This window comes from Python bivittatus, unplaced genomic scaffold (assembly GCF_059951505.1).
Source record: "Python bivittatus isolate LINGU-HERP-01145 unplaced genomic scaffold, Pbiv_v1 ctg000240_np1212, whole genome shotgun sequence".
Lineage (NCBI taxonomy): Eukaryota > Metazoa > Chordata > Lepidosauria > Squamata > Pythonidae > Python > Python bivittatus.
The window spans coordinates 1,061,939-1,086,436 of record NW_028277051.1 but is presented as its reverse complement, the minus strand read 5'-3'; the positions used below and the strand labels follow the sequence as shown (position 1 = coordinate 1,086,436).

At 51.3% G+C, this 24,498-nt stretch overlaps 2 protein-coding genes across 5 annotated transcripts in view; both read left to right on the top strand.

The window, feature by feature from the left end:
- Positions 1-5,815: 5,815 nt before the first annotated feature.
- On the top strand, positions 5,816-17,091 carry LOC148216212 (dehydrogenase/reductase SDR family member 13-like). Its single transcript, XM_088138729.1, has 5 exons — positions 5,816-5,998; positions 11,833-11,951; positions 15,191-15,314; positions 15,520-15,831; positions 16,578-17,091. Exons 1-5 carry the CDS (start codon positions 5,866-5,868, stop codon positions 16,835-16,837), a joined length of 948 nt encoding a protein of 315 aa, XP_087994855.1. The 5' UTR covers positions 5,816-5,865; the 3' UTR covers positions 16,838-17,091.
- Positions 17,092-18,858: 1,767 nt separating this feature from the next.
- The window catches only part of FLOT2 (flotillin 2), a 29,202-nt gene continuing 23,562 nt past the window's right edge, over positions 18,859-24,498 (top strand). For 2 of the 4 annotated variants that reach the window (XM_088138716.1, XM_088138717.1), the window contains exon 1: positions 18,859-19,005. In XM_088138716.1, coding sequence (XP_087994842.1) covers positions 18,957-19,005 — 49 coding nt within the window. In that variant the 5' untranslated portion in view covers positions 18,859-18,956. The remainder of the gene's footprint in view (positions 19,006-24,498) is intronic. The other 2 variants (XM_088138720.1, XM_088138718.1) reach the window with 2 other exon arrangements.

Sequence of the window (24,498 nt, the reverse complement as noted above, 5' to 3'; positions counted from 1 at the left end):
CCTCCTTGGGCTTGAAGCTCAGCCGGTGCCATTTTATTCCGAGACCCCCTTTTTGGAAATTATCTCAGGGAGCTGGTCGGTTTTCAATATAATAGAGTTTTAGGTTTTGGGGTGGGGAGTCCAGGAGAGCAGATTCTACAGCAGGAAATCCCCAGTGGTCTTTCCTTCCATCTGAAATGTTAGTTACATTTCTTTCCTGTTCTCTTGTAAATAATTGTATTGAAGTTTTTAATAAACATAGTTAAAAGCAATGGCAAAGTAAACTAGAAGAAAGAAAAAAGTTGAGAAGGTGCAGAAAAAAAGAAAAAGAAAAAGAGAAGAGAAGAGAAAAGGAGAAAAGGCAGCAAAGACATATTTATTTATTTATTTATTTATTAAATTTATATGCCGCCCGTCTCCCCCAGAGGGTGACTCTGGGCAGTTCACAATTAAACAAGCATTAAAAACAATAAAAATATAAATATCCATATTAAATTAGCTAGAAAAATAATATTATACAAAAGAGAGTATACCATTCAAGGTGACGGGGGGGCAGAATTGGTTACCCCACCCGCCAATTCCAACAGTGCGAGCCCCCACAATATAAAAGAAGTGCCTTCCAATCTTCGTGACACTGAGCATAAGCTGATACAGTCGTGTGAAAAAGAAAGCCCACCCTCTTTGAGTTCTATGGCTTTAGGTACCAGGACATCATAAAAATCATCTGGTCCTTAGCAGTTCTCAAAAGTAGGTAAATACAACCTCAGATGAACAACAACACATGACATGTTGCACCATGTCGTCATTTATTTGACAAAAAGAAAGCCAAAATGGAGAAGCCATGGGTGAAAAACTAAGTACACCCTTACTGCTTCCATACGTATGAAGAGGCTAAGTAGCAGCCAAGTGCTGCTATCAAATGCCCTTGATCAATTGAGCATCAGCAAGTGTGGCTACCTCTATAACAGCCGAAGTTTTAGGAGTTTGCTGGTCTCGAGCACTGAGGTGTGTGTTAACACAATGCCAAAGAGTAGACATCAGCAATGATCTTAGAGAAGCAGTTGTTGCTGCCCATCAATCTGGGAAGGGTTATAAGGGCATTTCCAAACAATTTAAAGTCCATCGTTCTACAGTGAGGAAGATCATTCACAAGTGGAAAACATTCAAGACAGTTGCCAATTTTCCCAGGAGTGGACGTCCCAGCACATTCACCCCAAGGTCAGACTGTGCAATGCTCAGAGAATTTGCAAAAAATCCAAGAGTTACATCTCAGATCCTACAGGCCTCAGCTTGTTAAATGTTAACGTTCATGACAGTACAATTAGAAAAAGACTGAACAACTATGGTTTGTTTGGAAGGGTTGCCAGGAGAAAGCCTCTTCTCTCTAAAAAGAACATGGCAGCATGGCTTAGGTTTGCCAAGTTGCATCTGAACAAATCACAAGACTTCTGGAACACCGTCCTTTAGACAGACGAGACCAAAGTGGAGATGTTTGGCCATAATGCACAGAGCCACGTTTGGTGAAAACCAAACACAGCATATCAGCACAAACATCTCATACAAACTGTCAAGCACGGTGGTGGAGGGGTGATGATTTGGGCTTCTTTTGCAGCCACAGGACCTGGGCACCTTGCAGTCATTGAGTTGATTATGAACTCCTCTGTATACCAAAGTATTCTAGAGTCAAATGTGAGGCCATCTGTCCAACAGCTAAAGCTTGGCCGACATTGGGTCATGCAACAGGACAATGATCCCAAGCACACCAGCAAATCTACAACAAAATGGCTGAAAAAGAAAAGAATCAGGGTGTTGCAATGACCCAGTCAAAGTCCAGACCTCAACCCGATTGAAATGCTGTGGCGGGACATAATTTATTTATTTATTGGATTTCTCAGGGGACTCTGGCGACTTACAAAAAACATTAAAACTATAAATACATCTAAAACACATAAAACATCCAAAATGTAAAACAATGCTAAAGAAAGGAAGATCCAAGCAGATGGAAAATCAGGCTGCGGAGAGCTCGCCACTATGGGGCTAGCCATCCCCCTGCTTGAAGTATTCCCTCCCCACCCCAGGCCAAGTGGCAGAACCAGGTCTTCGAGGCCCTTCGGAAGGCCAGGAGTGAGGGGGCCAATCGCATCCAGAGAGCTGTGCATAAATAAACGCCACAAACCTCAATGAACTGAAGCAATGTTGTAAAGAAGAGCAGGCCAAAACTGCCTCTTCCCCTCCTTCCCCGTGGCACTTCTGGGTGCCAGGGGCAGTGAGAGCCAAGGTCTTAGATCCTGGCATCCATCCGGTTTTCAGATGATGAGAAGTATTTGGGCTTCTGTGTAAATACATCAACTGGCGGCATTTTCCCGTGTTTTTTAAGCTGTGTACAGTGGTACATGTGGTATGACGTTGCCTCCGGTTGTCTATTGTAGCAAAGCGTTTTTGTCGTAAGCCTGTTTTTGCCCCTTTGTTCCAATACCTCCCGCCCCCCACCCCCCATCCTGTTCTCTCAGCAGCTAAGTTCTAATGTACAGAAGTAATTGCAATGTTTTAGGCTTTACAGACACCTTTTTCCTGTATTCTGTATATAAAACAACAAAATACGGCACTGCTGGTGTCTGCCTGCCTGTCGAGACTCCCCGTTAAGGGGGCACAAATCACCCCGTCGGCTGGCATTTCCCGGGGCCGCCCTTGCCCCGCTCGGCCCCTGTTCCGCCACGATCCACACCTGCGCTCTCAGTGCCCACCTGTGGAGGGGAGGCTGCTGCTGCCGCCGCCCCCTGGCAAGACGGCAGGCAGGGTCTCCCAAGACGGTCCTCTTCTGCCCAGCTGCGCACGAGGTGCGTCCCCAGCTCCGCCCCCCACCCCCGGTGCATCCTGTGGGGATGGAACGGCTGCTTTCCTGAGGACGACGGACGGGAGAATCGAGGGTCTTCTCTCTTGACCTGCACCCTGGAGAAGAGCTGGCTGCCTCTTCAAGCTTCCTGCTGCTCCCTTCTGATCTTGACTTCTTTTGTATAAAGGCTGAAAGGCTTTCTTGACTCTTCCAGCGGCATTAAGTCTGTATTAATAAGCACATCGGCTGCTGTTGAAAGTGTGCACAGATAGCCCGAGCCTGCGCCCTCCTTTGCACTTGCCTTTTGCCTTTGCCTCCAGGGCAACTTTTCCTGCGGCTGGGCGTGTGCCTTGCAAGCCATGGGCCCATTTTAGCCAGCTGGTGTGAGTGCTTAGCTGCCCACGTGGGTGGACCACTAGGCCTGGGGTCCTTTTCTAGAGGGCTCTCTGCACACAGACGCACCCGCTCAGGCCAGCCTGGTATCCTCCTAGACTGCAGAGCAGAACATCACGCTTTGTAGACTCACCTGCAGCGACTACTTCCAGCACTCTGCACGTCTTCGAACCTAGCCTCCCTGTTCTTGCTCAGATCCGGATCCAGCGGTGTGTGTGGCACGTAGCACGCTTCGGGGAGTGGTAAGACTGAAACGGTTCAGTGCCCTGGGCAGCTTGCTTTTATTAGCCTGGGGCAGTGGGGGGGAGCCCGGTAAGAATGCTGCTCACGTCGGGTGAATCGTACCAGTGCGGGGATGGCGAGCGGCAGCAGGATTCCTGGGCCCGGCTGCTTCCTGGCGGTCCTTACTGACCCCCGTGAAGTTGGGACGCCGTGAGGGTGGCTGCCTCAAGGCCTGGAGCTGTTACTACACTCGTGCGCATGTTCAAATGCTCCTGACCCCATCTCAGGCAAGCTGCGAAAGCGAGCCAGTTCCTGAGAAAGTTGCCCAGCCAGAAGAACTTGGTTGCCGACGGGCAACTCCAGGAGAAAAACATCCGTTTTTCCAGACCTGGAGCCCATCAGCCTCCTTGAACCGACTCGTGCTCCGTCGGCCAAATCGGAATCCAGCAGGCTCCAGAGGGCTGCTTTTTGTGGGGCTAGAGATATCTACTTTCCTCTGTGAGACACAGTGCTTGGCCACCAAAACCGACTAGCAGTGGCTGGTGAGGAAATGAATCTGTTCCCTTTCGTGCTGTGATTTTATTGCACCGCCTGGCCGGCTGCTTGTGGGGATATTTCTGACTCCAGCTTCTTCGCTGCAGGGGGCTTGTGAAGGGAGGGGAAGGTCTTTTCTTGGGGAGACTCTGCATTGTCTACACCAGTGTTTCTCGACCTTGGCAACTTTAAGATGTGTGGACTTCAACTTCCAGAATTGAATTCCCCAGCGCGGCTGGCCGGGGAATTCTGGGAGTTGAAATCCACACATCTTAAAGCTGTCAAGGTTGCGAAACACTGGTCTACAGCAGTGTTTTTCAACTTCAGGAACCACCAATACGTGGACTCCCATTCCCAGAATCCCCTGGCCAGCATGCATGCCAGCCGGGGAAGTTTGAGAACGGGAGTCCACATATTGGAGGCTGCTGAGGTTGAGAAACTCTGCTCTACGTTGGCTGTCAGCAGCCCAAAAGCAAAATCTCTGAGCACGCCTGGGCCACCAAGTAAGTGCTCTCAGCCATTCAGGCACTCTTGTGCCCAAGGCAGCCTCCCCATCCCCAAACCCCAGAAGTGGTAAGACTCTTCCTCCACCTCAGGCAGGCTTGCAGGACTAAAGGAATCCTGGGCCTCCCCATTGATGGTTTTAGTTCAGAAAGGACCAGCGAGACTGCACCTGAGTAGAAATAACTGCATTGGGAAGACTGCCTGTGCCTGGTGGCCTTAGGGAAATAGCAGTAGTAGAGGATCTCTGTCGGTCGGGGTAGAACTGTGGAGTGCTGGGGCTCTCTGAGCTTGGCTGTTTTCTTGCAAACGTTTCATTACCTGGCCAGGTAACATCTTCAGTGCTAGAATGGAATGGGGTTTGCCAGGCTGGACCAGGGACAGCCACTCACCCCTGGATCACCTCCGGATAGATACTCGTTGCGTGGGGCTCCCTTGGAAGATGGCCCGGCAGCTGCTTCTGGTGCACAGATTTGTGTTACGAGAGGCTCCCTGGGAATCCGTTTAAAGCAGCAAAGTCGGTGAATACCGCCCAACAATAGCAGGAGACTTATCAGTAGATTTTGAAAGTTTTCTTTTCGCACTTGAAGCATCTCACACGCCTTCTCTCACTGACACAAGCCTTACACACCCGGAAGCCCTTCTTGCTGTTGGCCAAGCGACAAAAGGGGGATGGGAAGTCCAGGAGAGCTCTTCGAGACGATCCTCAATGGAATGGAAGGTGGGACTTCCAGCTTCTCCTTTCTTCGGCTCTCTTCTTCATAGGCAGCGTTGGACTGCCTCAGCGTCGTAACTCGGGTTGTAACGGACAGACGAGTTTTCATCCATCTGCAGAGATCATTCACCTTTGAGGGCATCATTAGGGTGGTCCTCCTTGTGCCCATACCATGACCAAACCATAATGGAATGGTGAGTTTAAGAATTCTCTCTCCCGTCACAGCCTGGTACTTCTCGGAATGTCTCCAAGCTCCTTGTTTAGGCATGCGCAACCATGTCATGCATTCAAAGCCTGCAATAACTCTACCCTGACTGCCTGGCCCTTAGATAACTCCACCACATTATACAATACTGGGGCTGTCAGCCCTACGAGGTAGACCAGACTATGAAACCAACACCATTTGAGTCAGGTGTTGAGCTGATTGAGCATCCTCGGGCCTGGAATGGGACACCACCACGAAAGGCCGGGAGGAGGGGGTGAGGGTAGACAGAGGGAGCTGCCGGGCTGTGGGCTGGCCAAGCCGCTCCCCACGGGCAGGCGGCACGGGAGGCGGGCTGGCGGGCCACCCAGGGTGGGGCAGGGCAAAGGTGAGGGCTGACCCAGAGGAGGGGGTGGTGGCCAGCAGAGAGGCGTCCTGCGCTCAGCTCACCAGAGGAGCGCAGCGCGCGGGGAGGAGGTGTGTGCCATGGCCATGGAGGTGCTGCTGGCGGGCACAGCGCTGCTGCTAGGGCTCTACCTGCTGCTCTGCTACAACTTCCCCCGTCCGTCCAAGTGTCGGAACGCGGTCCGCCTGCAGGACAAGACGGTGCTCATCACAGGTGAGGCTGCGTGCCGCCGACGGCTCCCTCCCAGCCCTTCGGCTGGCCGCTGGCTGGGCTGCTTTGCTGCCCAGTTTGCAGAAGCGACTGGGGCTGGGACTGGGGCTGGGGCCAGGGGTGAGGACGGCGAGGCGAGCGCTTGCGCGATGGGGCAAAGGGGCGAAAGTCCTCTGCGCAGGCAGCCAAAACCCAGCGCCCAGCGCAGGAAGGGGGAGAGCCAGACTTTGTCGCAGCAAGCAGGTTTTGGCCCCGATTGGCTTGGAAAGGGAGGCGGCGGCGGCGCTGCTGGAAGGAGGCGAGGGCCTTTCAGCTGCCTCGGGTTCGCCTCCGGTCGGCAGAAGCCCAGCCCGAAGCCTCACCCTTCTCCCTCGCGCCCCGAGAAGGAGGGAGGATGGAGGAACGCCCGTTCAGCCCTGGGAGGAGGGACAGGAGGAGCTGGGAAGCGCAGCGGGCAGGAGAGGATCCTTCACAGTCCAGGAAGCAGTCACGCAGGAGGAGGTCAGGATCTCTCCTTCCCCAGCGCAGAGCGCAGAGCAAAGGGCCCCAGTTGCACGGAGGTGGATGCCAGGTCAAGGCTTCTGCGAATTCCCAATGCTAAGAGCAATTGCACAGGGAAACCCCTGACTGGGGGGCAAGGGGGGTCTCCCCTTTGTTGATGCATTCAAGCGGAGGCTGGACAGCCGTGCGGCTGACACGTCCCCATTTGGAATCCTGCCCCAGAAGACTGTTAATATATCCAAGAACAAAGCAGTACCCTGGAATCCCTGCAGGGTCTGTTTCTTGACCTGGCCTACTTTGAAGGGCTGACATCAGTCTTGAAAGCCTGTCCAAGTTTCTCTCTGATCCCTCTTGTACTAAAGAAAGTCAAGGTGGGATTATCTTGGGTTTCTTTCTCACTCTTCCTTCTCTCTCTGGACTGGGCAAGCGCTTCTCCGAGTCCCTCCTGAACGGCTTGCTCTTCCCCCTCCCCCTAACAGCACTCTCGCATCTTCCCCAGGGCCATGTCTAAATTCCTTTGAACTGGTCTTCACATTTATACTTAAATAATCTTGCACCTTTGTCCTGTTTGTCTTCCAAAGCCACCTCTTAAGTTGGAAATGTTTATTACTTAAACTGTGAATGGAAAACAAACACCTCCCTTTTCCCTCACCGTTAATGACTGCTGTGAACATGACTGTACATTCAAGACAAAATTTGCAGTGAATGTTAGCTAGATGGATTCCTCAAGGAGGATGGATCTGGAAATTCATGCATCAAAAACCAAGGTGGCTGGGTTTGGCAGGGAAAATAGGGCGAAGAGTTGCAAGTGATACAGAAAGGGGGAAAATCCAGAGCAGGCAGATGAATTTGGGTGCTTTGGTGGACTGTTTACTGAAGACGGGGAAAGGGGTGGAGGGTTTAAGAAGGGCAAAGGTGGGTAGAATGTGTGGCCTGCTGCGAGGAATGCCTGTTTGTTGAAAGAAGCGAACATGGCTGCTTATCAGAAGATGCTTCTGCCCACTTTGCTCCAGGGAAGGCAGAGCTGGGTCGGTCACGAGAAACACAAAAGCAAGTTGGAGGCACTGGGAGTTGGGTACTTAAGAAGGGCGTATGGTCAAAGAAGAAGAAGTGGGTCCAGAACCCAACCGAGGGCCGGAGGAACACCACTGTATAGCAAATTGGCCGGGAAGCAAGAAGTCCTTGAGGCGGGTTGGTCCCGGGGGAGGATGAATGAGGGTCAAATGGCAAGACTAATAGATGAAGGAAGAGTGAGCAGGTTGAGGGGAAAGGCATCTGGGGGAGTTGAGGCTGGAGGGAATTGATGAGAAGAGATCGTTTGAAAGACCCAAAGGCAACAGGTGAAGCAGATTGCTCGCAAAGAGAAAGGTATGGAGAGATCTAGTACATGCCCCAGTGTTAGCTCTGTCTCCTTTCCTTTTTCTTACCTTTAATTTTTTGGGCTGTTTCTCCCTTTCTGCACTCTGCATACCGTTGCTTACCCTGAAAGGGAACAGAGTGATGGGGATTTGTGCATATAGAGGCGTTCAGCCTAAGGCGGGCATGGCATTTTTCTTCACTACGGACTGCCTGCCTTCCCATTCTGGCATTTGCAGCCACCTGCCAGGTGTGCCCACCAGGCTGGCTGAGTGCATAGACGTGGAACTGTCCACTGCTTGCCGGGAGGAAGATAGTCCCTGGCACGTAGGAGGAGAGAAATTCAACCCAGTCCCTCCTCTCCTTTGAAGACTGGAACTGATTTCTGGAGGATCAGGGGGAAACAAGAAGCCGAGTGCCAGGGAAATAGGAGCAGGCATCTCCATTGGAACCTAAGGAATATCTATTTCCATAAGAATAGGGCAGTTTTACCTTAAAATTGCATTACAGTCTTCTGATTGGCTTTGTTTATGTCCTGCTGAAAGTAACTCTATTTATCTCTGGATCAGTCCGGGAAAGGAGATTACTTAGCTCCTCTCATCCGTGCACTGATGCAACGGTTTGCCTTTACAAGTCCTTTTTATAACTTGTATGACTAAACCGACATCCTACGGAGCCAGCGGTGGGAGCCCTGCACCATCTTTTGGTCTGACAGAAGCACTGCATCCCGTTTTAGAACTTCCCATCTTCGAAATGCCTTTCATTTTAAAGGGGGGTTGATGTTTTTATCTCTTCTGCCTTTAAGCAAACAATTTTAGCTACCCCTGGTGAGATCGATCTGTCTCCCAAGGGTGGGGGAAGAAGGGCTGATGCATCTAGGCCCACGTCTCTGTGCTGTGTGGCCAAGAGGTGGCGCCCCGGCAGTGACTTCATTTCCCCTTTTTTACGGTACTTGCCAGAAAGGAAGCAGCGCCCGGCAGCCGTCTCTCTCTTTCTCTCTCTCTCTTTCTCTCTCTCTCCCCCTCCCTCCCTCCTCAGAGGTGAGAGCCGAGGAAGTCAGGTGAGGCAGCCCGTGGGAGGGAGAAAACTACGCGGCTACCCACAGGCAGGAGGTGGGGCCAGAGTAAGACGACCAAGGGGGTTTCTGGGAGAAGAGGTTGGAGACCTCCAGACTACCACTCTGTGGCTTCTTTTGCACTTTTCCAGCTCAATCACATCCTTTGTTAAATATAGTAAGCACAAACACGAATCCGTCTCTTCACATTGCATACAACTGTCCGCACGTTCATTTAGAAGTACATCCGTGGTATTTGAAAGGGGTGACTTTCAAGTCCACAGGCGTAGGACGGTGGCATCCTTTGGTCCCGTCTATGATAGAGCCTCACGGTGGAGCAGAGTCCTCTGCCTGTGGACTGAAGCCATCAGCTCAGGCTCAAAGTCTCTCAATGGAGTCCGACCATCCCGTGCATTTATGCATGCCAGAATCGGGTAAAACCACACAAGAGTAAAAATCATTGCCGTGAATATGTATGAGGAAGTGTGAAGTGTTGTCAGAGTCCCTCAGCAAAGAATTAACTTCGCTGCATACACAAAATATCCCGGGCTAAAGGTACGCCCACTATTAGCCGGGGGTTGGGTGTAAATAGCAAGGTCAGCAGAAAATGAAGTTGTAGTCATTTTATTAACGCGAGCATTCCGCTGTCGGGGTCTTCTGGGTCGCCCTTCACACGTGACCATCCAGTTTCCCCTCCAGTCAACATGTGCTTTACAGGTAGGACAGCTAGAAATGACTGAATGCTGAAGGGCTTGTTTTCCACTTTCAACCATGGGGTTATTTTACGAACTTTATTAGACGTTGGGTTGGGAGCCGCCACGAATCCAGTAGGAGCTGGTGGCGTACAAATGTCAAACAAACGACGACCAGCAGATCAGCAGAGGCAGGTCAGGGTGGCCGGGATTTCTCCAAGGGGTCTCCAGGACTGAGCCAGTCCTGCAGGACGGCTGGCACTCCTCTCCTCTTCCTCGGGTTAAATAATCAACCTCCAGGAGTGTCTTCAGAGTGCTAACCACCCCCAGGGCTAGTTAACCCTCCTTGAGCCCCACGCAACTGGCAGAGCCAGGTCTTCACCCTTTTCTGGAAGGTCGGGAGGGCGGAGGCCCACCCCATCTCTGCGGGGAGAGTGTTCCATAGGGCAGGAGCAGTGACAGAGAAGGCTGTCCCCCTGGGACTTGCTAAGCGACATTCTTTAATCAATGGGATCCAGTAACATACCTTCCCTGTCTGCCGGGGTGGGACGGGTCGACATAATGGGGGTGAGACGGTCCCTCAGGTAACCCAGCCCCATGCCATGTAGGGCTTTAAGGGTGATGACCAACACCTTGAATTGGACCCGGAAGCAGACTGACACCCAATGCAGCTCCAGCAGCAAAGGTGTTGCATGTGCCATCCTTGGGGCACCCAAATTGCCCACACGGCTCACTTTCAACCTGGATATTCTTCAAGGGTAGCCCCATGTAGAGTACATTGCAATAGTCTAACCGAGAGATAACCAGGGCATGAGTGACTGACTGGAGGGCCTCCTGATCCAGGAATGGGTGCAACTGGCACACAACATGAAGTTGAGCAAAGGCCCTCCTGGCCACGACTGCCACCTGCTCCTTGAGCAGGAGTTGTGCGTGCAGGAGAACCCCCGGATTCTGCACCGGGTCTGTCTGGGGCAGTGCAAATGCAAAGGTGGTAAATTCCCAGATACAGAGGAGCCCCACAACCCACAGCCAGGGTTCAGCTGAAGCCTGTTGTTCCCCATCCAGAAAAAAATGATTGTTTCTATGAGCCTCAGCTCCTTGCCCATCTTCTGACCCCATCCTCCTGCGTGGAAGGAACTACCCCTCAGCTCCCTGCACAATGACAACTTCAGCCCAAGCGCTGCAAGGCAAAAGGAGAGAAGAGCAAAGAGCCACCTTTGCTCCGGGTTTCTGACCAAGCCTTGGGCCAGGCCAGTTTCTTCCAATCCCCAAAGAACACCCCGCTCAGCATTAAATCAGCGCAAACCAACCAGAACCCTTTGATGATGCTAAAGCAGCATAACCCTTCATGGTGCAATCAGGAGACACGCAGGGCAGCAAAGGACTCCACTGGAGTTCAGCGGTCAATACATTTCAATAAACAAACAATAATAATAATAATAATAATAATAATAATAATAATAATAATAAAAAAAAAAACAACAAGCACATACAAGGAAAGAACCCTGCCCTTCTGGGAAAAAGACAGCTGAGCGTCTTTCGGTGGTTGCAATGCAGGAAATGCCAGAATGCCCCTGTTGGGTTTTCTGCAGGCAAAGCACCTGCCTTTCGCCTGAGCCGCTTCCCCAGGGCCAGGATGGTGTGTCGCTGGACCATGACGGAGAAGACCCAGATCCCCTAAAACGTGGGGAGGACTGCAGCAGCGCAGCAGGGTCTCAGGGAGGAAGGAGCGCATTCCAGGAAGGGGGGTGAGACAAGAGACAACACAGTCCGGAGCAGGAGCGTGGGAAGAGGAAGAGATTTACAATAGGCGCTCCCGAGAATCTCCCAGGGTATAGAGTGATACAGATTTAGTCTGGCAAGGTTCTGTCTATAGGATTTAAGCTATAAAAGAACTGAACTTGGCTGGACTCTTTCCCTGTCGTTCTTGGGCTGGGCCTGACAAACAGTATCTCCAAAGAAGCTGCCTTGAGCTCCTGGAAGAAAGACGAGAGCGCAGTCTGAGAAAGAAAGGCAATATTATCCCTAATTTCAAGCCATTCTTCTAAGTTGAGGTAAGACTGCTCTGAAACAGTTGGGAAAGTAAATGCCCGAAGCAAATGCTTCACTGCTGTGAGGCCACCATCACGGTACCCTCCTAGCACCCAAGTGCTCTCAGAAAGGCGGGCACCATTCCTGCTCCCCCGTGAAAGGCTGGGCCATTCTCAGTGAATTCTTTCTCTGGACTTTCCTAGGTGGAAACGCAGGGATCGGGAAAGCCACCGCAGTGGACCTGGCCCGCAGAGGAGCCCGGGTCATTCTGGCATGCCGCAACAAAGCAAAAGGAGAATCAGCTGTGCACGACATCAGATGGGTGAGGGTCTGCCCTGCCTCTATACTCACACCCATGGCTTTTCTCCATCCAGGTCTCTTCGTGATAGTGATGCAGACCTGCAAAAGCTGAGAGGGACAGGTGGGCAGATGGAGGAGGGCTTCAGGGCAGAAGTACTAACAGTCATTTCTTACTTCTAGACCTGGCAGGTGGTTTTCCCAGGGTCAGGCTCTTCCATTGTACTCCGGGTGTACTGACCCCCGCAATTTCCCCCAATGTGGGAGACTCGACTGCATCATTTGTGGTAGTGGGGGACTGCATTTGCTTTGGCGAAGGTGGATGACCAGGGTTAAGGTGAAGGACTTCAAGCAGCAGCATCTGAACCAGCTCCAGGGAAATTCAAGTGATTATGGACACAAATGATATCATGACATTAGTTGTGCAACCTGGAAGCAGAGTTTAGGTTGCTAAGTAGGGGGTGAAAAGTGCAAACCACCAAAGGGAGTTTCTCAGAAATGCTGCCTCTTCCACACGCAGGCCAACGAGAGCTGCCTTCATGTGGGAGAAGATGGTGAGCTCTGGGAGATCTCTGGGAAGACTTGGGCCTGGACAGAAGAGTCAGGTTTTGATGGAACCAGACTCTGGTGCTTAATATCAGAAAAGGAGCTGAGGAGCTTTTAAATGAATCCCCAGGAGCTGAGGAGTATCTAACCTTGGCACAATTAAACCTTACAGAATGGAAGAATATATTCTTCTAGATGTTTAAATTCAGATGGACAAAATGAGATGAATTCAACAAGTTCTATTCTGGAAGTGAAACCTGCAGGAAAAAAATGGAGTACTGTAGCAATTACCAATTCAAAACATTTTGCTGCATGTGTAATGGGACACCATTAAATCTTTCAGACCATTCTATTTCACAATTACACAGCTGTAAGTACCAACGATGGGTGCTGAAGAAGTGCTTGATTAGTTCTATGAAAGAATTACAAGTAAAAGATCAAATAACAGATCAGACACCAAAGAAGAATGTTCTAATAACGATTGGTGACTTTAATGCAAAAGCTGGAGAGGATCCTGTATTGGAAAGAGTTGGGAAATTTGGGCTAGAGCTCTGCAATGAGGGAAGACAACAGCTGATAGACGTCTGTATATGTGCGTTGCTAAGACGTGACAGCTCTACCTCTGGAGGCCTCCAAATGGATAATACCATAATCAAATAGATTACATCTTACATAGCAACAGATGGAAAAGCTCTATGCTGAATTGGAAAAACACTGCCAGATGCTGGCTATGGATCGGGCCATCACCTACTAATCACAGAAATACACATCAGACTGAAAAAGACTCGGAAAGATCCAATCCCAATGACATAGAACCTAGAACCCACTTCAGAATATAAGATTGAGGTTAGAAACAGATTCAAAGACCTGGATTTTGTGGACAGAGAGCTGAAGAATTATGGGAAGAAGTGAAATGATTGAAAGAGAGGAAGCTGGAAAGCGCATAATAAGAGCCTGAAGGAAACAGAGAACACACTGGGTATCAAACAAGGCCACAGAAATAGCTACAACTTTGCTGGCTGGGGAATTCTGGGAATTGAAGTCCACACGTCTTAAAGTGGCCAAGGCTGAGAAACACGGAACTAAGGAAAGAAGACTGGGAAAAGCCAGAGGAGATCTGGCAAAAGTAGCAATCTCAGTGAAAACTTCCTGTGACAGCTGAGAAGAGATAAAGAGGTCTATCTGAACTGAGTGTAGACAAACAGAAGAAGAAAATAGAATGGGAAGAACAAAGGATCTATTTAAGAAAACCAGAAAGATCACTGGAATATTCCAACTTCATGATAATGTCACAAGGAACAAGCACCTAAGAACAATCATTCTAAAAGGAAAACAGGAGAGCAAAAAGACAATGCTCTGCTTGACCATCAAGAAAACTAAGATTATGTCAACCAGAAAAGAAGCATTTAAGTTAAACTATGAAACAAAAGAAATAATTGACAATTACAATTTTCTAGGCTCCAGAATTGATAAAGATGGTGGATCTGCAAAAGAGATTCAGAAAAGATGACAATAGGCCAAAAGGCATTGAGGGACTGAGACAAGCTCATGGAAGACCAAGACATTTCAGTCAAGACAAAAGTTGAAATGCTCGACTTGAGGGTCTTCCCTCTTATGATGTACGGATGCAAGGGATGGACCCAGTGCAAGAGCGAGAGGAAGAAGTTTGCTGCAGAAGCTACTTTGCATTCCGTGGGCAACCAAGAAAACCCACCATTTAATACTAGGAAATCAAGCCAGAACACTCACTGGAAGCCAGGATCCTGAAATAAAGCCATACCATGTTGAACACACCATGAGGGGTGATACATCTATGGAAAAGATGATACTGCTGGGCAAGGCGGACAGAAAGGGTTCAAGGTGCTGGTTATTACTGATGAAGCCTCACATAACATAGGGCGGGCTGTTTATGGGATCACCCACCTCACATGGTTTCTCCTTGCCCCACCAAAACTGCAAGAAGGGCATGCTCTGGGTCTGTCCTATCGAGCCATATCATCTTGATGGACCCCAAGTCGTGCCTTCTCTGTGGCAGCACATACCTTGTGGAACAGCATCTCTCCAGAGATTTGGAGGACACTGACCCTGTTAGCTTCTCACAAGGCGCTAAAGACCTGGCTGTTTCCAGACCTTTGGGCCAAAAGCTCAAGCAAGCTTTGCTGGTTGATTGGTTTTGTTTTTTTCTCTGTTGTAAATTGGGAACAATCCTTATTTACCTCGGAGATTAGTTACGTGGATTGTTGATTTGTTTTGGTCACAGGCCAACCAAACTCATTCCTATGAGACAGGCAGCCATATAAATTGAATAAACAAATAATCATCTTTCCAAAGATGTGTCCTAAAGTTGACAGTTGTTTCATGAATCTGGCTTCCAGTGAGTAATCTGGCTTGGAGAGCTTTGACCTGTAGAGTTACAGGGAGTCAGCTACAGTTTGATGGAGGATGACAACAGCAACAAATCTAGGAAATGTTATAGCCCACCAAGAAAGCCAAGATGACCAGAGGGAGAGATGGGTTTTTTTGTAAGCAAATATACCCAAGGGGTCTTTCCTTCTCTGATCGCGGTTCCTCCAACTATCAATGACTGAGAGGTAACATACAGTTTTCCAGACCGACAGCCACTCGTACACCTGTCTGCTGCGAATTTCTTCAACCCCCTTTTAAGCCACTGGCCTTAGCAGCCACACCCAAGGCTACGTATTCCTTCTTTCTTTCCAGGAAAGTGGGAACAATGAGGTTGTCTTCATGATCTTGGACCTGGCCAACCTGGACTCCGTGCGAGCTTTTGCAGAGACGTTCTTGAGATCCGAGCCCCGTCTGGACATTCTCATCAACAATGCAGGTGAGGGAGGGCCGGAGGCAGGGGCTTGGGTGCTCCTGTTGGGTGCAGAGCAGATACACACCAGGGTATCTGGATGACAAAATGGGGAGGATCGTTGAGAACATTGTGGGTTTCAAGTGCTTCTCTTGAGAGTCCTGAGGCAGTTTGGCTATGGTTTGAGAAGAGATGTCCTACTGATGGTTTAATCAGCTTACCTTTCTGGCAGGTGTCACTGACAATAGTAAAACTGAGGATGGCTTCAACCAAGCATTCCAGGTCAACCACTTAGCTCACTTCCTCCTGACCCACCTTCTCTTGGACCGGCTGAAGCGCTGTGCCCCTAGCCGGATCATAGTAGTGTCCTCTGAATCGCATCAGATAGGGAAGATAGACTTTCAGAACATCCACAAGCCGACCGAGGGGAAATGGAAGGCATTTAAATCATACTGTAACAGCAAATTAGCCAATATTCTGCATGTCCGAGAGTTGGCCAACCGGCTGGAAGGATCCAACGTTACCTCCTATGCAGTTCATCCAGGTAGGTGGAAGTCTTGCTCAGAGGTACCCAATAGGGTGTCCTCAAGGTCATGCTGAAGCTCCTCCCAAGCATTCCCCCTCTTCTGCTTTCAAGTGGGGGGAGGCAAATTCATTCTCCCCCAGCAGCTCTTCAAAGGGGGCTTTGCAAAGCAACGCAGTGATTTTCCTCAATAGGTCAGCCAGATAGGAAGAGGTTTGCCATCCTCTCAGCTAATAGGATGAGGCTTCCCCAAATCTCTTGCTCTTCTTTATTCTCAGCCTTCTTCTTTTCCTTCATTCCCCCTCTCTTGGTGTGAACATGCCAGAGCAAGGAGCTTCCCCAGTGTGGGACAAGTCCTGTCCCACAGAAACTATTTTGTATCTTGTCCCATAGCCGTTTTGTGAGTATCCCTTTTATGCTGATTTCGGCCACTAACCCAAAAGCTTTGATAAGAGAAAAGATAGAAAATTATTTATTATTAGTTATTTGATTTGGTTAGCCACTGGAATGGATTCATATGTGTGATGCAGCCCCCTCCCCCATTTGCATCATCACTCACCCACCCACTTCAGCTCGTGGTCTTCTGAAAAATATTAGATGTTGCCCAAAGACTGCCCAGTGGTCCAAGCTTCCTGTGGGAAACGGGTGGGAAACGGGTGTCGTGCCGACCGTTCCATTTGCAATCTCCCGATCCGTCTGGGTAACCCTGAAAAGGGCTTCCTTTCCGCCCTCGTGCTGCTTCAACGGCCAACTGCTTTTGCTTTCAGGATTCATTAAGACGAACATGGTTTCCTCCTTTATGGGGTGGTTCCAGGTGTCATTCCTGTTCATCAAGCCCTTCCTGCAAGACTGTAACGAAGGAGCTCAGACCACGATCTACTGTGCCACTGAGGAAGGCATTGAAATGCTCAGCGGGCGGTATTTTGCAAGATGCCAACAGAAGGAGCCCTGGCCGCAGGCCTGCGATGACGTCTTGGCCAAGAAGCTCTGGGAATTCAGCGAGAGGCTGCTGGGACTAACTGCTTAGACGGGGCTCATCTCCAGGGAGGAGCGCAGGGGGCCTTGGCGGTAACTGAAAGAGGGCTTCAGATTAAACTATGAGATCAAACTGAAGGGAATCAGAAAACCACCTAGGGGTTGTGGTGTATCCGATACAAGCGTTTAATTCCTGAGAAGTTTAAAAGCTGGAAACCGTCTAAGAGTTTGTTGTTGTGAGCTGCCCAGAGTTGTGTTTTAAGATGGGCGGCCATACAAATCTTTTAAATAAACAAACGCCATCAAGCTCTTGGTCTCTCTTTTCTCCACCCCTGGCCATTTTTCTGGACTTTCAATGATCTGTATGAAAAGGGTCCCTCCTTCCTATTCCCAGGCTGGGACCAGGAAAAGGGGTGGAAAGAGAATTTCCAAAAATAGCATTCTTTTCACCGGCACAGAGGAAGTGGGTGTCTCAGAGCAAGGTGGAGTATTTGTCCAATTACATGAATGTTCTCTACTGACAGGCAGCAATTCTTCATGGCTCCTTGCAAAAGCAGGTCTCTTCCAGCTCTTGCTACCTGCTCTGCTCTGAGTTATAGTCTCCCTCTTTGAAGAATACGAACGGGTGGTCCTGCTTTATTTCTTCTTTCTTAAGCAGCTGACTTGATCAAATTCTAGGCTACGGAAGGTAAAACCGGGGGATGCAAGTTAGGAAGATGTCCCAAACAAATCTTTGCGGTTGTCCAGTGTAAAGCCAATGTTGATCCGTTAGCCGCGAAGCAGGAATCTTGTAACAATACCATCTTGGATATCTCACACAACCTGCTGAACTCAAGTTGACTTGATTATATGCCATCTAATCAGCACCCGCTCATCAATCACACAGACCTTCTCCAGGAAGAAAACCTAGATTAACCAAACCCAGCTGCTGCTTGCAAAATGACTTACTGTGACTAAGCACATCGGCCATATTAAGGCTCATCACGGCCTGGTTCCCGAAACAAGGTATGAGAACAGCTGAGTTCCAGAGACATCTCCCTCCGAACCTCGTCTTCGCCTTGTGTATCGTTCAGACCCTCCAGTCATGCTGTAATGAATTGGGGGGGGGGCATCAGTCTGATCCCACCACCTCTCCTTCATTCTGGAAGTCCTGATTCCAAGATGTCTGCCTCTCCGCTACTAGGGTGGGTGTCCGGAGGCAATGCCTTTTGACAGCCTCTTGCTTGGTCTCCCTAGTGGCACCGGGGAAGCCCCACCGAGATGGCAGTCGCAGGGACGTCTTCCAGAAGAATCCTGACAGGTCAGGGCAGTTCAGAGGAGAGCAGTGAAAACGAGGCAGAGGCCTGAGGACGGGCAGGAGGAGCCCGGGCTGGTCAGTCTGGAGAAAAGGCGGAGGGGAGACTCGATAGCCGCATTCGGGCCTGCAAAGGGATGTTGCAGGGATAACGCGCTCTCCTCCACGGCCGCAGAAAGGACGACCAGAACACAAAACCCAGGTGCCATTTGCAGCTTCTAGATGCTGAGCAGGGCTAAGGGAGAGCTTAGAGTGGTGGGGGCCTCCCCGTGGAGGCCGCGGGTTCTCCCCCTCAGGAGATTCCCGAGCAGAGGCTGGGCCAGGCCACGGCCCCTCAGCAGGCTCCGCCGGGTCTCCCGCGCGGGGCAGTGGGCTGCACTTCAGCGGCCTTGGCGGCCCTCCCCGCTCCACGGTTCCGCGCCTGCAAGTGGCATTCCAACGGAGGGGCGCCCACGAAGGAGTCCCGTCGGGAAGGACTAGGAGCCGCGGGGCTCGTCCAGCGACCTTCACGCCCCCTTCCCAGGGGCGCCGGTCCTCCGCTGGGCGGGCGGCCGCGGCCTCCCCCGGCCGCGAGGCGGCCACGGGGGTCGAGGCCCCCACTCGGCCTCACCTTCTCGGGGCTTCCGGCGGCCGCCGACCCGGGCGCGCCCGGCCCCGCGAGCGGAGCGGACCGAAGCGAAGCGCCCCCCCCGCTGCGCCCTCACACTCGCGCGGACGCGGCCCCCAGAACCGGCGGGCGGGGAGCCACCCTCAGGCGCGCCAAGATGGCGCCCGGAAGTGTCCGTGCGCCCTTCCGGTGGGCGGGGCCGGGAGTGCCGCGGCTGAGGCTGAGGCGGCGGCAGCGGAGTGGTGCCGGGCCGAGCGAGCCGCGCTTGCCATGGGGAACTGCCACACGGTGGGGCCCAACGAGGCGCTCGTCGTCTCAGGTAGGCCGCTCGGGACGTGTGGACGGGTTGCGTGTCGCGGGGCGCTGCGTCCACGGGCGCGTCACGTGTGAACGCGGCCCCGCTGCATTCGCGTGTCCCTTCGGGGAGCTGCCGGCCCCGGGCTGGCGTGCGCGCGTCCCCGCCCCAGCCCCTCCTCGGGGTTTGCAAACCGCCTTCAGGGAAGCGCCCCTCCCTCTGCGGTCCCAGGGGCCCCTCTGCCCCTTCCTGCCGCCCGGCAGCCCCCTGAGCGCGCTCCCGCCCCCAGGCATTCGCGGAGGGGGCGCCCAAGCCCCCCCTTCTGGGCGGAGGGCCGTCCCGCGCGTGCTCGGGCGCCCCTCTTTCTCGCCCCGAAGCCCCCGCCCGTCCTCCGTGGCGCCGCGGAGACGGGGCTGCCCACGCGGGGCGCCCCTCCGCTGCTCGGGGGCGCCCTTGGCCTCGCTGGGCGGGGGAGGAGGGTCCGCGGCCGGGGGCGCAGGCATTTCCCGCAGCTCCGGGCGTGTCTCCAGGAGGCTCTTCCCGGCCCTGCCCTGCCCTGCCCTGCCCTGCCCGAGGGCGAGGGGCGGCAACGCCTGCCGAGGCCGAGCCCCGCACGCGAGGTCCGGCGCCCCAGAGCAGCGGGAGAGGGTGCCCCTGGCCACGCGCAGAGGGCTCTTTCCTCGCCCGGGCCGCGCTCCGGAGCAGGAGGGTTGCAGCCCGGGCGGCCTTCGGGAGGAGCGGGCCGTCGGTTGAGGAACGCCGGTTCGCCTCCGAAAAGCGGATAACGATTTCCTCGGCGAGGGCGCGTGCTGCGTGCGTGTTTTCTCCACGAGGACCGTTCTTCCTTCTGCATTCCTTGGCTTCTGCAGCGGCCGGGTCCCCTGCGGTGGATGGGTGGCTCTGGCAAGGCAGTGGGAGCCCGCTGCCAGGGCCACGCCCTGGCTGCCTTTGGCCTGGGCAAGGGGAGTCCTGGCCTGAAAGTAATGCGTCTCTTTCACGGGCGTACGTGTCAGACGTGCATTCGATTTTCGTTTTTGGCGACAGCGTCTCTCAGCGAGGCGCTGGGGCTGCCTTTGGCGTTGGTCCCGGGTCTGTGGCGAGGGAGCTCCCGTGGCGTTTAACTCGCCTTGCGCGTGTGACCTGTGGCTTCAGGGTCCTTCCCTTCATGTGCCTCTGCTCCACGGTCCTCTCCGCATCCAGGTCCCCTGCAGGCGATGGCGCTGGGAAAGGATGTTATCCGGGATTAGGGAAGCTGGACCCGACGCCTCTGGAGGGGAGGCTCCCGATGCGGGGCGCTCCTCGGACAAACCATCTGGAGCCCCTCTTGCGGAGCTGTGAGTTTCCTGCCTTGGCAGGGTTGGACAGATGACCTTTGAGGTCCCTTCCAGCCCTGTGGTTCTGTGAATTAAGCCACTGGTCCCTTTAGCCCGATATGGTGGCTACAAGGCAGAGGGTCTTCGGCAGCTCTGCTAGAGAGGATCTTTTTAATTCGAGGTGCCTGGGGCAAAAATGCCTCCGGAGTTTTGCACATGCGCAGTGTACCACCCATGGCGCCAGAGGATCCACCGCAGGCATAGAGGGCTTTTGTGGACATTCAGAATGGGAGAAAAATAATGTCGCAAATCAACATTGCCTTGTAAGATCCTGAAGATTATGGTGGGTTGGGAGAGGTTGGCCGTCTCGGGCTATTTGGGGTGACTTTATTGGGGGTTTGCATCATAGATTAGGATTGAAAAATGGCCCTTAAACCACAGTGGCTGAGCTGTTACAACCTGCTAACTCAGACCCAGCAAGGCACTTAAGATCTTAGCCCAGGACGTGAGCTGAATGACAGTACAGTGGTCTTTCCCCCTCTTTTTCCTGTACTGAAGTCTTGGGGGTGCCTGCATGAAAATAGAATAAAGACATTCTGGAAAATCGTGACTCCCCGTCTGTTTATTTCCCGTCCCTGTGTGTGCCTGACAACCAGGATGATGTGGCAAACGTAGGCTTGGCTGTATTTGCCTTGAGCATTAACTCTGTACATCAAGCCTGGTTGTTTTTACAACAGCTCTGGTCTTGGGGAGTGGCACCCAGAAGGAGTTACCTGTTTTCATTCAACCACGAAAGCGACATCTGAGGTCTGCATGGGAGACTACTGTGCTGGGAGCAAGGATTGGCTCAAAACCGGCAGCATTTGAGATTGGCCACCGCCCATCGCACGAGGGACGGACTCTTGAGGGTGGTGATCTTAGTGCAACAGGGTTGGGGCACGTCCTCATCAGATGCAGAATGGGAAACACCGTGTCCTTTGAGTGGCACTGCAATCAGAGCCTCTGCCCCACTTTGGAGTTCCCCGGGGCAGGAGGGCTTAAAGTCCTAGAGTGCCCTTGGCGCATGCAGCGAGTCTTACTCGGTTCTGCACAACTCCGTTTCAAAAGGACATGGATCAACTGGAGCAAGTCCAGAGAAGGGCTACTGAGATGGTGAACGGACTGGAAACCAAGTCCTGCGAGGGACGGTGAAAAGGCCTGGGCACGTCTAGCTGGCAGAAGAGGAGGCTGAGAGGGAAGCTGATGGCGGTCTGCAAATACCCGAAGGGCTGTCCTCGAGGGTTCAGACTTGAGGATGAGACTAGAAGTCGTGGGATGAAGGTTCAAGGATGTCGACACAGGGGAGACATGAGGAAAAACTTCCAGAGAGGAAGGTCAGGCAGTCAGCGGAGTAGGTTACCGCTGCAGGGAGAGGTTTCCTCCCCTTCACTGGAGGTTTTCCAACCGAGGCTGGACGGTCATCTCTGGGCAATGGCATAGCCAATCCTGGAGTCAGCCGGGGGTTGGACTGGACGACCTCTGAGGTCCCTTCCAACCCTATGATTCTGTGCACCATGAGCGAGTCCTGTCTGCCGTCCACACCGTGGAGGGGTTGGGGACCTGTGACTCGTGCATTGGCATTGGGGGCATCCAGTCCAGTGCCTCTGGCATCAAATGCTCAGGCTTCCCAGCTGGGGCTGACCCCTTCCCAAATGCCTCTCTGCTATTTCTCTTGCTGGCTGGAGAATTCTGGGAGTTGAAGTCCACACATCTTAAAGTTGCCAGGGTTGAGAAACACTGCTCTAACCTGTAAGCCCCAGGAGGAGCCCTACCAGCAAGTAGGATTCGGTGAGGAGCCCAAACGCGCTCAGTAATGCAGTTGTGCAACCATCTTTCTTTGAGAACTGCCTTCTTCCCGGCAGCGGCTATCACGTCTGGCATCCGGGGACGCGGCTTTGCCAAGGTTGAGCAAACCAAGCGAGGCCCCTTCACGGGGCGTGCTTCCTGTTGTTGTCTTTCCCTCCTAACGCCTCTCAGATAGCTGGAGAGGCTTTCCAGCTGCCAGGACGTTGGCTGGAACTCCTGCTTCCTCCCAGTCTGGCTGCGGTTGGAGGTGCGGCAATTACAAATGGGACCGGAGAGAAGGGGGGAGGTGGATGGCTTTGCTCTGGGGGGGCCCCGTGGTCCAGCTGCCCCTGGAGGCTGTGGGCAGTGGGCCTCCCGTCTTACGCTCTGGGCTGGTTTGGGTGGAGGAGCAGTTTTTTAAGTTCTGGAAAGGTGGATTTTTCCCCTTGTGACCCTCCTTGGGCTTGAAGCTCAGCCGGTGCCATTTTATTCCGAGACCCCCTTTTTGGAAATTATCTCAGGGAGCTGGTCGGTTTTCAATATAATAGAGTTTTAGGTTTTGGGGTGGGGAATCCAGGAGAGCAGATTCTACAGCAGGAAATCCCCAGTGGTCTTTCCTTCCATCTGAAATGTTAGTTACATTTCTTTCCTGTTCTCTTGTAAATAATTGTATTGAAGTTTTTAATAAACATAGTTAAAAGCAATGGCAAAGTAAACTAGAAGAAAGAAAAAAGTTGAGAAGGTGCAGAAAAAAAGAAAAAGAAAAAGAGAAGAGAAGAGAAAAGGAGAAAAGGCAGCAAAGACATATTTATTTATTTATTTATTTATTTATTAAATTTATATGCCGCCCGTCTCCCCCAGAGGGTGACTCTGGGCAGTTCACAATTAAACAAGCATTAAAAACAATAAAAATATAAATATCCATATTAAATTAGCTAGAAAAATAATATTATACAAAAGAGAGTATACCATTCAAGGTGACGGGGGGGCAGAATTGGCTACCCCACCCACCAATTCCAACAGTGCGAGCCCCCACAATATAAAAGAAGTGCCTTCCAATCTTCGTGACACTGAGCATAAGCTGATACAGTCGTGTGAAAAAGAAAGCCCACCCTCTTTGAGTTCTATGGCTTTAGGTACCAGGACATCATAAAAATCATCTGGTCCTTAGCAGTTCTCAAAAGTAGGTAAATACAACCTCAGATGAACAACAACACATGACATGTTGCACCATGTCGTCATTTATTTGACAAAAAGAAAGCCAAAATGGAGAAGCCATGGGTGAAAAACTAAGTACACCCTTACTGCTTCCATACGTATGAAGAGGCTAAGTAGCAGCCAGGTGCTGCTATCAAATGCCCTTGAACTGAAGCAATGTTGTAAAGAAGAGCAGGCCAAAATTTCTCCACAATGATGTGAGAGACTGATAAAGTCATACAGAAAACAATGACTTCAAGATATTGCTGCTAAAGGTGGTTCTACAAGCTATTGAATCATAAGGTGTACTTAGTTTTTCACCCATGGCTTCTCCATTGTGGCTTTCTTTTTGTAAAATCAATGATGACATGGTGTACCATGTCATGTGTTGTTCTTCATCTGAGGTTGTATTTACCTACTTTTGAGAACTGCTAAGGACCAGATGATTTTTATGATGTCCTGGTACCTAAAGCCATAGAACTCAAAGAGGGTGGGCTTTCTTTTTCACACGACTGTATCAGCTTATGCTCAGTGTCACGAAGATTGGAAGGCACTTCTTTTATATTGTGGGGGCTCGCACTATTGGAATTGGCGGGTGGGGTAACCAATTCTGCCCCCCCGTCACCTTGAATGGTATACTCTCTTTTGTATAATATTATTTTTCTAGCTAATTTAATATGGATATTTATATTTTTATTGTTTTTAATGCTTGTTTAATTGTGAACTGCCCAGAGTCACCCTCTGGGGGAGACGGGCGGCATATAAATTTAATAAATAAATAAATAAATAAATAAATATGTCTTTGCTGCCTTTTCTTCTTTTCTCTTCTCTTCTCTTTTTCTTTTTCTTTTTTTTCTGCACCTTCTCAACTTTTTTTTTTCTTCTAGTTTGTCCTAGTATGTCCTGTAAAGCCATAGAACTCAAAAGAGGGTGGGCTTTCTTTTTCACATTACTGTATACTAACTTTTCATCCTCTTTTAAAGCTACAAATAAAAAAAAAAAATCTATTCACAATCCAGAAATCACCATCTTTTCAATCCGAGTTCAGCAAAAAGTCCACTGGGAATTACCAGAAATATTATCCCTGGTCAAATAGTCCAACTTCACATTTCTTCTTTTTGCTCTGCACAATCTTGACCTTTAAATCCTTCCTATGGCATCGCAGGATTTGCTCTTTCATCAC

What these genes read in the sequence shown, in the direction of transcription:
- LOC148216212 (XM_088138729.1), top strand. Translation starts at nt 5,866, where the DNA reads ATGGCCATGGAGGTGCTGCTGGCGGGCACAGCGCTGCTGCTAGGGCTC. An exon ending in CAAGACGGTGCTCATCACAG is followed by an intron (nt 5,999 to 11,832) that starts GTGAGGCTGCGT and finishes GGACTTTCCTAG; the next exon opens with GTGGAAACGCAGGGATCGGG. An exon ending in CATTCTCATCAACAATGCAG is followed by an intron (nt 15,315 to 15,519) that starts GTGAGGGAGGGC and finishes CCTTTCTGGCAG; the next exon opens with GTGTCACTGACAATAGTAAA.